We start from the raw sequence: 13,557 nt of genomic DNA on the forward strand, positions 1-13,557 counted from the left end.
AAATTGGTCAATATTTTAACAATAAAAAAATTACAGTGTACACAAAATGACTCATTTTTACACCAGGAAACAGCTGGTATCGTTTCTGTATGCATTCATGTTTTGGATTATAAATACGGACTGAATTAGAGGTTTCTATGTAAACCGTCAACTGTTCAGACTCCGAATCTCAAAGTGCTTATTTTAGAACCTCTTTCTCCTTTAAAGCCACTAAGGCAGAGCATGTTGTTATAAGCAAGGCTCTTGCTTTTTCTGATACATGAACAGATATGGTGAGCAGTTAAGACTGTGATCCCTAACAGCTGTTCCTGCATTAGATGGGATCAGAGTATTCCCCTGACAGTGAAGCACAACGCTGGTTCACATTCTTTAACAAGGCCGATTACACCAGCCCTAATGCACTGCAACTGCCTACAGCATCGAGAAATGTGCCTACCAACAAATCAATCCATGTTCAAATGAAAAACTTAATTCCCACAATATAATGCAGCCATCGTGTGCTGTGACTATACAGGTATTAATTGACATTTTCACAGTCATCAGGCTTTGAGTGAATGAAAAAAAACATGTCGATATCATCATTACCAGGTGAAAATATTTCATTCAATACACTGTAACACAATAACATTTACTGAAAAAGGCTGAGAAACAAACATCTGACTCACACCTCCGACCGGGCAAAAGCAGCAATGATGTGACCTGAGCTGTGACCATGTGTCACCTTTTACTGCACTAACACTCGGTGTGTCAGCAGGACCCAGGAAGAGACGCTTCAAAGAGCCGAGCAGAGTGTGTGTGACACTGTGTATATGTGTGCTGCGTTAACAGAGTGCTGCAAAGCCTGCTGTCACAGACAAAGCTTCACTATTCCTCTTTATACACTGCAGTACATGGTGAGTACAGCCTTAACACTGAAAACCTATTGTTTTAGTAAGACGATATTTAACTGGTGAAAAATGCACATTTGGACACGTTTGATCTGTATAAAACAATTTAAGAAAAAAAGAATCCAAGCAAAATATATAGGGAGCCAAAGCATCTCTTCTTTGGTGAGATTATGTGCTTCTAAACATGAAAATATTATGTATCTTAACAAATCAAAACTGTAGACAGGCCTGTGAGGGGATCAAACTGATGGCTAGACTGCATATGATTGGGATAAGGTGACATTGGTTTGGGTAGGAAAAGATCCATATGATTTATTTTGTATATGAACTGTTTCCAGTGAAATGAGAGTATTTCATTTTTCAAACTGAACTGGATTTACAGGCTATTTTACAAAAAACCCCTTGATCCTTTATTGAAAAAGTTGCACCCTTGCGCCATGTGCGATGTGTGTGTGTGCATGTGTGTACAGCGTGTGTATGAGAGTGTGTGGCGTGTGTTAGCTATAGTTATTTATAGTTGGAGCTAACGTTGTGAGGCTCCATCCCTAGAGATCCCCAATTATCATGGAATTTAGAAAGCAAAAGCTAAACCCAAACAGTCTAAAACAGTGCTAAGAATAGACTGACCTTAGACATAATCCATTCTCCTAGCATAAATGCAGTCATATCACAAGAAGACAGGGTAAAGAGCACACGCACGCACACACACACACGCACACACACACACACACACACACACTAACACATAGAGACACAGAGGCTCTTCTCTCTCCAGGAATGCTTTTAGACTGTTGAGACCAGACCCTGTGTGGAGGCAGATGTCTCTGCAGTAATAGTGGAAACTATCATAAATTCTGGATCTAGCTTCATGTGCTAACACTCCAAGAAGTTCTTGAGATACAACAGAGCAATAAATCATAGAGCAATATTCCTGTCCTGCATAGGAGGGATTGGAAACAACTTGTTGAACAACTGCTTATTTGATCAGCCTTCAGGCAAAGAAGTGACACGTGATTTATATGTATTTATTTTAATTAAGTTCTCAGACAGGTAAGCCCTACAATGTTGTAAGTCGTTCAGAAAATAGGGAAATTAACCTTAGATTCTAGTGTGCATGTGCCATGTGTAAATTGCTGAAGACTCACTATGTCTAAATGAAAGTAAAAAATAAAAATAGAATTGAAACAATACAAAATAACCACTAAAGCTATGACCTCCCTTTTGGTTATTTCTATAACTAGTTAAATGGTACAACCTTGTAGGGAAAGTTAGACATAAGCCAAAGAAATACTTAAGCAGCAATGAGACCAGCTGATGATAATGTCAATGTAAGTTTCTGCTGGATGAAGCAGGCATACACACAGCAAGGCTCTGAGAATGGAGCTGGAGGTTAGTCTGAATTTAGAGTTGGAACAGGTTCATAGTGAGCTTGCATATTTGCGTGTTACACTGCAATCATCCAAACCCTCACAGACTCTACTGGCTTCAGCAACCTTCAACATAACATGCAGCGATGGGAATCAATTAAAAGGAGTTCTAAGATTTTAAACGCTGACCTCCACTCGTCAAAACAGCAAATAACTCAGAAAGAAGAAGAAAGAAAGTGAGAGATAAGCAAAGTAGTGAGGCGAACTGATGGGATTGAAGGTATACACTCATTGAGATTTAAAGAGGCTCACTCACGCAGGTCTATTGTGCCTGCCTCACGGCCACTGCACTTCCTATGCTACTGTAAACTCCAGACAGTGCTGGGCCTTTGATCCTTGAACTGCAGCAGGCAACCATTCAGGCTATAAAACCAAACTACCTGCACACACACATACCTGTATGCATGCACACACACGCACACACACACACACACACACACACTAGAAGTACAAGTAAATTCTGATTTATCTACAGTATATACACAAGATGAAGTGTCAACTGATCACGCACATAGGGATTTATAGTCTTGTTTTCGGGGAATGCAAGTACCCTATTGAAGTCTCTTGATGCTTTACAGTTTCAGTAATAATATTACTACTACTAGGTAGATCAATGAAGAACCAAGAAAGAAACAAAAGACAGCTAAAACCAACAATGTCTGCAGATCTTTTTTAAAGAGTGATTTAAAATGTGACACGGAGAAGAGTAACATCCTAAAGCATATCATTTTACAGTCTCAGAGCTCCAGTGGCAAAAACACTGTAATGAGTTGAACAGAACACAACAATAAGAGTGATGTGACAAGCGAAACGGGGGACTAGGGGAAAAGCAGTTCCTGTAACAAAGATAAGTGACCTGTTCAGAGGATAAAAACAAATCTTACATGTTGTTAAGTCAAAGCAAAGGTCACATAGGTAAGCCCGAACATATTTCAAGAACAAAGTCAGAGCACAAAAACCTAATATGTTAAAGAGAATCTGGAGTCTGCCAAGTCTACAACTTCCTCATCCTCCCTTTCCTCATCACGCGAGGTCAATGATGCCGCCCTTAACCTGTGAACTTGGGGCTCTTGTAAAACTCTACAAAGGAGTACATTTAACTGCAGCAATCAACTATTAGATATGTGTTCCAGCTGCATGCAACACTACTGCTGGGTCTAAATTAATACCATTAAATCTTAGCAGCAGCAAAGTTTTACACATCTCTAAGGAGTCCTCATAGATGTAATTTCCTTGTTCCAAGTGATCCAACCCAAGGTGCCAACAAGGATCACTGGTTGAACAACTGCTTATTTAGTGATATATACCCTCCATTCTTGAAGCATCCCAACCTCATACCAACTTCCCTGAAAGGGTCAGCATGTGGATGAGGGACAGTACAGGAAGTGACCTTTCCCCAAGAGGTTACTGATTGGAATGGTGAGAAATGCAGATACTTATTCTTCTACTTCCATCTTTCCATTCTACATTGCATACAAGACTGGGTCATGGTGGCAACAGGCTAGAGAAATAACCCCAGATGATATTCTCCTCAACCATGTCTTCCAGCTCTTCTTAGGGGATCCCGAGGTGTCCCCAAGCCAGTTAGGATATCTAATTCTTCAAGCATGTTATGAGTCTGCACATAATTGGTCATACCAGAAATACCTCCACATGGAGGAATACTGATCAAATACCTACCTACGGTCTCCTTTCAATGTGAAGGAGCAACAGTTCTACTCTGAGCTCCTATTAAATACCTCACCTCCTCGCTCTGGATGTCTGGCTCTTGGTGAACTGTTTGTGTGTGTGATCTTATTCTTTCATTTTCAGTTCATGGCCATACAGCAGGTGAAGGTCTGAATGTAGAGTAACAGTTATCACTACTGGTGGTAAAGGTAATTTGAGAGCTTTGCTGCTCAAATCCACATGCCAATCTCACACTCATTCTTACTTGTGAAGAAGATCTGAAGATATATTAACTCCTTCATTTTATCAGTCACTCCATAGGGAATATCCCTGACCTCCATGCAAAAGGGCATCCTGTGACTGTGGTGCTTTTTAACTACCTTATTGACCCGAGCCAGAGAGCTAGACAAGGTTTCTCCTGACTCCTCCAGGTCTGTCAGGGCCCTCTCCAGGACACCATCCTGAGATTTCAGGTTGGCTGGATAAGTTGCTGTTTAGTGCTTAGACACATTTAAAAGTGAGAGCCTTCCACTTTGCAATACAGATGCATATTGGCCACCCTCAAGGAGAGTCTTCAACACAGCAGCACTCAGCTGTGGACTCTGTGTATCCCCAAATCCACCCCATGCCTTTTATCTTGGGCATCTCTGGAAAAGAACAAAGTTCAGCCTGTAACTAGGAGTTTGGTTCCTGAGGTGGTGCTGTGTGTTACAGTGAGGCCAACTATATCTAGTCGGTATTGCTCAACCTCCTGCATTGCTTCCACTTGCTCCTTCCCAGTCCTACAAGGACCTCACTTTTGTCTGTCACATGATTGGCATGGCACTATAACCCAACACAGATCCTTGCAGGAAGCGAGCCCACATGTAGACTCTGCATTGTTTTGAGAATGACCAGGCCCCACGAGCCCAGTCACTAAGGTCTCACTTTCAAGCTCCCCTCACAGGCCTGTCTACAGGAGGGCGCCCCACTTTCTCGACTCCAGACAAGGTCACTCATTCTGTTGAGGCCAATTCCTAGGAGTCTTTGAATCAGTCTTAGTCTGGCCCCTCTCCTGGGTGCAATTTGCCTTAGGGGACCCTACCAGGTGCTACCTGCCCCTGACAACGCAGGTCCTAGGTCGCGCAAACCCCTCCATCATGAGAAGATGGCAATTCATGGATAGTGATTCTGTAAATTCAGCAGTCCACCTGTCTGGTAAAAGATTTTTTATCTAAGATTCAAAAATGTATCTCCTGTAAAGTATATATACAGTGTACTGTGGAATTATATTTCGAATCAAAATGATTATGAAAATTTATGGTATCACATTAATTTTAATGACTACCTGATGTGTTAAGTGGTGTTTCCCTGGCCCATGCAATACCAGGGTGTTAACTGTCTCGGAGGTGATAGAAGGGACAGATGAACAGGCCAGAGTGACACCTAATAGATCAGGTCTTTACGACCACCAGATGAGAAGGAGACCTGCTGCGGCCAGAAGTCCCCCTCTCTCAGGCCTGCAGCCCTGACCTCCCCAGGGAAGCGCGTCATTAGGGCCCATATAAACTTTTGAAGTTGTGAGTCCAAGGAAAGGCCAGGTATGTAAGGCAATAAATTGTGACTTTAAATACAAACACGAAAAGTGAAAGAGTGCGTGACCCCTGACACGGAGATGACTACTTCTGAGCAGTTATGTCTTCTGTTTTTCTCCACTTGGATGGATACCTGCCAGCCATAACTTATTGCTTCCCACTCTTACACTCAATATGAATGAGAACTGAGGGGCTTCTTTGAAGTTTTTTGTTTTTACTTGAGTCAATAAATCTGTACCAATGATTCAGTGCAGCTATAAACCACTAATTGATTGTGACATTTAAAATGATAGGGAAGAGATTCCTTAAAGCTTTGTCATTAGCGGAGATATCTTAACCACTTCACTTAAGTGAATGTGAGTCACTATGAGATCTGTAACACGCACAGCACAAACCTATTTAAGAGCAAGATGTTTCTTGGAAAAGGCAGACAGGTTGTAGTACGTTCTGCAAGAGTGAGTGTGCATGCAAATGTTAAAAGTATTTGGGAGTGCATACCAAAGAGAGCCTGCTATTCTGAGAGTTTATAGCTCCCTCTCATGTCCAGTGGGTGAGTGACAGTGAGAGGCAGGCAGAGGGTGTTTCTCCATTGCATCTCGGCCAGGGACAGCTGACTGGTTGGGATCTAATTGCTCTCAAGTGAGGTCAGCAGGAGGCATTTATCTGAGCAGAGTGCACAGCGACAGTGGAAGATGCGCAGAGTCAGCCTGCCAGAGTCAGGGAGACATCCATGGGAATTGACAGAAGCTCCCAGCTCTTGCTTAGCTTCACTGCATTATTGGGCTTGTTTTACAACTGAGACTACAACTTTAGAACTAACGAGTCTTCTAATTAAAACTTTTGCTGAAAGGGAACACATCTGTGACAACTCCTGTCATCACTCAGAGCACATGTAAGTCATTAAACTACTGATTTTTTTACAGTATAGATTTGTTTGTTTGAAAGTACATATGTATGCTGATACAGAGTAGATTACAGATCATAGACTAGTGAAGCAAACCAGCAGAACTGATGCAATATTTCACTGTTCTGGGTCCATGACAGGGAGACATATGCCTGTCAAAGTACACCACAGAAATTTTGATTTACTGCTAGGAAATGTACAATACAATACAGAGAATACCAGAAACTTTTCACAAGTTATTTGAAAATGTATGAGCTCTACTATAGAACTTGATGAATCCCAGTGATCATTGAAGGATTGTTTTTTGTCTTTCTGTTTTAACAAAAATCTTTCAACTTGTAAATGTACTTGTGAGTATAATTATTTTTTCCAACATACAATACCTCAAATCAAATAGGTCTACTTTTTTTTTTTCTTATAGTGACATCCTGCATAACATTTCTTGAAGTGGATTATGACGTCCCTTGTCGGACTATGGTCTCAAGATGATGGAGCAGTCAAGGCGCACCGTCACTGAGGACTGAAGAGAGACATCATCTCATAACACCGTCACCCCTCTTCCACTTCAGACCATTCTCCAGCCTCAACCAACCCTAACCAGCTTCAAACTGTCTCCTCTACAACCACCCTGTCTCAACATCTCACTAGGAATCCCTGCTGCAGAAACGGGGACCCGGAGGTCACAACACAAGGGTCACGAGTCAGGGTTTAGGGGGTCGCTGGGCTGAGGGATAGCGCACAGATCTCTTTTCACATTTCAGTATGTTGTTCATTGATCCCCACTGCATTGTATTATAATGCGCAAATGGATGCTGACATGGAACCTTCAAAATCTCTTCTCCGGACTGTATCTGCATGCAATCTTCCTGTTTGGCAGTGTGTGTGTGGTCTATAGTGACTGCACTCCAGAGCAACTTGCTGCCATCATGAACTGCTCTAAACATGAGCGCCACACCAGGAACTATGACTACATGGAGGGGGGAGATGTGCGCATCCGACAGCTGTTCAGCCGCACCCAGTGGTTCCTAACAATTGATGACTATGGTAACATCAATGGGACTCAAGATCCCACCAACTGCTACAGTAAGGATGGTTGTTTTTGTCTAATTATAACACCAGTGATTTACCATGAGCGCCTCTGTATTTATTAGTAATAACAAAAACACCACTGTTTTTCCAGATTTTATGCTCCATGTTTGAATTAACTCAAATGTAGGATTTAACTTTGTCTTAGTTTCAAGCGTCTCAACTCTTCCAGATGCAGAGTTTGGATGTGAGATCTTTCCACTGAGTCTTTGAGCCTTTGGCCTGTCAAACTGACAGGAGCACGTGGGAGGTGTTATTGTACAAAGTTCTCCTTAGCTTAATCACAGTGTTAATGGGTCATGTGTTTCAGTAGAGCAGCCAAAGTGACAGAGGTAAAATGAAGCAGGTGGGGGTTTTGGCCTGTTAAACCATAACAGCATCTAAACACAGTCTGTAATGAAGTAAACTGAGGGGGCTTGGAGACAGGCCTCTGTGACCTCAGACTCACACTGGCAGACTGACATTTGCTCAGCCTGATTTACTTTCCCACAAACACACAGTGCTGGGATAAGGTCTTGGGACAAAGAATTGGCATGAATATTAGGAACGGAAAAATGAATCATAACCACCTTCTGATGAATTTATGGTTAGCAACTGACATCTCACACAGAGCCTCCATACCGTGTCTGGTTAAACCACCATTTCCATGAAGTGTAAACCTCATCTCAAAGAATCAACCTCCATAATTTTCCTTATTATTAAATTTACTGTTACATATAATCAAATGAAATATTTGCCGAATAATGCATTCCGGTTAACAATGGCTCACTAATTTAATAAAGTAAATTGTCAAAGTTGTTTATTTAAAGCCAACATTTTTCAAGTGCATGTTTTTAGATACTACTGGAAATCTCTGTCATGGTGAGGATGTTTTAAGTAGTTATCATTTCCTCCTATCTGACAATGCGGCTGTGGCTGGAATGTTGGCATGACAGGGAAATGCCTCAAAGTGGATGGAAAAGATTCTTGTGCAACAATTGGCAATGAAAGACAGAAAAATTGATACACCCATATGTGGCTGACAATTGCACGCAAAAAGCACACAGAAATTTTAACCAATAATCCTGTGAAGAGACCAGCATGGTGCAGATATATATGTCATAAATCAGTGATTTGTACTTTTTGGCTCCAGTGAACAAGAAGTCAAGAAAAGCTGATTGTATAAAAGCTTCTTTACAAATAGAGAAAACAAAAACAGAAAGTAAGCAAGTAAGAAAGAAACCAAAATGAGAAACTTGGAGCAGCATTATTTTTGGCTTCTACATTCCATGTGTCTCTGCTACAAAAATATAGGCTTACTTCCAGTAAACTCATCACTTGCGCCACAAGACATCAAGTTTTTTTCTAACTTAATTACATTTCAAAGAGTTGTGTAGATCAAGCAAAATCAAAACATACTTGTGTACCTATGATGTTAAGGAGATAAAATGTCTGAGGCTGATATTGGTCATCATAGAAAAAAAGAGTTGAGCTGTAACCATGCAATCATTCTAAAAGAAATCACGTGTGCACTCTGGTCAGGGATATTGCAACAGTTCCCGGTACAATTTTTTCTGAATGCGTAACCCTATCCACAAAAACAAACAAACCCATGGTACATATAAGATAACAGAGGGATTTACTTATTTACAAAATAGTAAATGTTTATGAATAACACATGTAAGTTTGAGTAAGTGAAAGATCATGGTATAGCATAATTTGAGTTTGACCAAAATGTAATAATAGAATAAAAGAATATAATAAAAGAACAGATAAACAACATCCAAGTTGGCAATCAACAAATTCTAAGCCACAGCATGACAAATGAAAAACAGGGAATTCCTAGACAGTAACTCATGAGCGTGTGTTGAGGTATTACTGAGCCTAGTTCAACTAAGTCACTCACATTGCCGCATAATAGACCTGGTATCAGGTGCAGCCAAATAAAAATAACTGGTTGTATCCTGTAGCTGCTGTTAAATTTACTATAATTTGGTAAAGTCATACTGAAAAACAGATCATCTGATAAATATTTGGAGCATTTTGTAGTTTCAGTGTCAATATGTAGTAGATTGGTTTGCGATTAAAGACAGAGTGAATAAAAGTTATTACAATTACATGTTTTCAAACATCACCTCTGTGTAATAACAAGGTATTTATTATGTAGCTGTCAAAATTAACTGCAAAGTTGCGCAAGAATGCTGAAGAATCACTTGAAGGATGTCTGCAACATCCCTACCGTTGAATGTAAACACTGGATTCAAAGTCTGTTCAGAGAAAGCAGAATTAGGGATTACCCACAAGTTAGTTTGCTTCGCCAGGGGCTTGGACCAGTGAGTGATGACAAATGTGTTCAAGCTGAGGATAGCCTGAGAGGCTAACCTTGTCAGAGCCAAAATGTTAACGATATGTGTGTGTGCATGTGTGTGTGGAAATGTGTTCCATCTTTCTACAGTAGACCAAACAATTGTAGCTGTTACATGTAATATTATGGGAACAGCACTTTCATGCTGTGAGATGCTATTCTTCAAAACTAATAAACACTGAAATCCCAGTGTGAGAGAAAAATACGCAGTTGTATTGACAGCTCGCACCAATTTGATTGATTGATTGACTAAAAGGTTTGCAAATTATGATGTACTGTAGCTCTAATAGTGTTAATATAAACTTTAAGATCACCTACACCTCAAGTCACGATAAATAAAATCCAACAGGGCAATAGAAAAACAAGAGATAAATGAATATGAACACACAGTAAAATGGCAGTAATATTCAGTCAAATAGTGCAAGAAGAGCACAAACAACATTCCAAGATTGGGAGACTGCCATCTGTTTGTGATCTAGCAAACACTAAAATGAAGCATGCTCAATGTCTGTCTGAAAAACTTTAATATAGTTCTTCCCTTTTTTCCCTCTGCCTGTCAAAAGGAAGAGTTTCTGCAATATGTATACATTGACAGTAATGTCTGTATTCCCAAAAAACTGTCATCGGCACCACGTTGGGGTCTTGACATAGATATTTTTGTGTTAGTATGTTTTACTGTGACAGGTTTGGACTTCTGAGATATATTCTATTAGATTTAGCAGAACTGCAATAATGATTATTTAACTTTACAAGAGCAATACCCAATATGTATAAAAGTTTCGTTTTGATGGCTAGATGAGGTAAGGCAAGACAGATGCAGTAAAGCGGGAAGTTGGTTTAAAATACTCATGCCAAAGCTTTTTAGACTTGGCTAGTCCCGTGACATTTTTTAGTTCTTTACTGAGCCAAGTAGAACTTAACGGACCTGTGACTGCTGGACTAATAATCAGTGTATCTGTTGAGTTCAATGATTACGTAAAATTAATTCTTACTCAAGTCCAGCAAGATAAGTAACTAATGCCTTCATTTTCAAGGAAAGTGAAACAGTACATTGTAATCATTACTGCAAACATTGTTCATGTATTAATAATATTCTTCCATTTTTCTTTGGAAATTTATAAATATTGCTGATAGATAATCTGTATTTATATGTCCTTTCAAAATGGCACACTGTGGCCAGTTTTTTTTTTTTTTTTTTTTTTTGAAATGTAGCGTGCAAAGCACGGAGGGAAGGTAGTTTTCTCAATCCCAGGGGAGTGAGCCCTAATCTGTCTCCCATATGTGTTATGGCATAGGTTGTGGTTTGTGTAATGGCCACCCAGGCCAGTTAACAAGGCTTGAATAAAGCCAGAGAGACCACAGACTGATTAACCACAGGAACTTCCATCCCGTCTGTTAATGAAGATGAATGTTGAGGGCATTGTGGAGTCTGGAGTGAAAGCTGAAAGATGTTGACAGTGTCTTATCTGTCCTGTAATATGTCTCATTTTCCTAAGGTATCCTGGAGATCAGGACAGTGTCTGAGGGGGGAATACTGGCCATCAAAGGCGTGAAGAGTCAGTATTATATCTCCATGAACAAGGCTGGACAGCTGCAAGGCAAGGTAATTCCTTACCGGGAAAAGTCACAGTGTTTTCAGATCATCCAAAATCAAGCAGAGAGAGAACAAGCTCCAAAAAACATCCATTTAAATAATCATAACCAGGGACTGTCTATGAAGATAAATGCTGGCCACAGCAGATTGTTTTGTACTAATGCTGCAGTCTTTGTCTTATTGTTACAGAGGATCTACAATGATCACTGCAACTTCAAGGAGGTTTTCCTAGAAAACTACTTCAATGCTTACTCCTCTGCAAAGTGGACTAAAAAAGACATGTTCATAGCCCTATCTCAGAAGGGAAGGCCAATGCGAGGGAAGAAGACCAGGAGGGAGCATATAGCATCTCACTTCATCCCTATGAAATGCAGGGAGGAGGAGAGGAGGGTGGACTGAAAAAGCGAAGGATTGAAAAAGCGAAGGATTGAAAAAGCGGAGGACTGAGTCGCGAATTGTGTATGATTTCAATCACATATTATTAACAGATACATGTAAACTCATTACCGACACCACACTCCACTATTCTCAAGTTGTAGATTAGTTTTGTAGTTTTCCATAATATGTTGTCATTTTCATGAGAGAAAACAACAGATATCAGATCAGCACATTAAAATATTCCAAACATCTTATAAGATGTCGACACAAGAAAATACTGAATTATTTGAAATATCTTCAACTGTTACACAAACTGTAAAACCACTAAAGTCAACTCAATGTTATTGTTATTTTGAGTAAAATATTATATGTCCTTATAAAACAGTTACATAATTTCTTATAAAACAGTCAAATGTATTACACACAATCAGGACTGTATCCTTTTCCAAAGATGATCTACACCCAGCCAGATGAGGAGACCTGTGTGATCAACAGACAGGTCCAGAACGGAGATATTGTAGATGTGCTGAAGCAAGCTGGACTTGTCTTTTTTTACTGGTACAAGTGCTCAGAGTACACAAAACAGAGGCACAATAAATAAGATTACAACAGCATGTTTAATGAAATGTTATAGGATGATCTGTTTTGATCTGTCTGTCGTCCCTGCGTGGTAGACCAGATGCTGGTCAAATGCATTGTAGCTGCTCATCGACCCCCCTTCTTCATTATCGAGGTGTGATTTTGAAATGCTAAAATATTCTGCTGCTGCTGCTGCTGAAAAGATATCCAGATTAAAATACAAAGTGAACATGATAAAGCTGTGCGTTATCTGATCTCTTTCCATCCATCTATCCATTTTCTTAACCGCTTGTCCTCTAGAGGGGTCGCGAGGGAGTTGGATCCAATCTCAGCTGATATTGGGCAGGACTCCAGTCAATCATAGGGCTAACATATAGTACAGAGACAACCATTCACACTCACATTCACATCTTCGGGCAATTTAGAGTCACCAATTAATTTATAATCTGCATGTTTTTGAAGGAGAACCCACGCAGGCACAGTTAAAACATGCAACAACCTCCACACAGAAAGGCACCAGCTGGGCCAGTGGACTCAAACCCAGAACCGTCTTGCTGTGACCGTCACCAGTTAATAATCCTTTATGTATTAAAAGATCACTTTTTCCCATATTTTACTAAAAGAAATGTAAGCAGTACATACCAGGAGGTCCATTTATTTTCCCACACCTAATCAGACACCCATCTTGTCTCAACAACTGACTCTCTCTTCATGATATCACTTCAATATCTCATATAGCATTACGGTACCTTATCATTCATGATTGTAAATTATTTGTTTTATTTATATCAAACAGACGAGTTATAGATATGTGTCCCTTTTGCTTTACAATGTGTATTGTTTAATCTGAACATTTACTGTGCAACTGTTGAAGTAAAGTATTAAAAAAAGTTGCATTGATGAGTTTTTTGACCACTTGGAGGTATAAAACTCACTGCATGAAGCTTATCGAGTTCCTTACATTAACACACATCCATAAAAGGTCTCTTTTAGACTCTTTGACATGATAAATGCTCTACCTTTCTTCAACAGTACTTTGGACTGTCATAATTTGATGCCATGATGTACAACCTGCTTCTGTGAGTTTGTGCTCCACGCAGTTTTACATGAACCAGT

The 13,557-nt window shown here is 40.0% G+C and overlaps 1 protein-coding gene across 1 annotated transcript; it reads left to right on the forward strand.

Annotated features, from left to right (window-relative positions):
* Positions 1-6,232: 6,232 nt before the first annotated feature.
* fgf7 (fibroblast growth factor 7) lies at positions 6,233-12,990 on the forward strand. The gene is made up of 4 exons (XM_044361072.1): positions 6,233-6,448; positions 6,882-7,543; positions 11,387-11,493; positions 11,674-12,990. Exons 2-4 carry the CDS (start codon positions 7,258-7,260, stop codon positions 11,881-11,883), a joined length of 603 nt encoding a protein of 200 aa, XP_044217007.1. The 5' UTR covers positions 6,233-6,448; positions 6,882-7,257; the 3' UTR covers positions 11,884-12,990.
* The last annotated feature ends 567 nt before the right edge of the window (positions 12,991-13,557 follow it).

Source organism: Thunnus albacares, chromosome 1 (genome assembly GCF_914725855.1).
Source record: "Thunnus albacares chromosome 1, fThuAlb1.1, whole genome shotgun sequence".
Lineage (NCBI taxonomy): Eukaryota > Metazoa > Chordata > Actinopteri > Scombriformes > Scombridae > Thunnus > Thunnus albacares.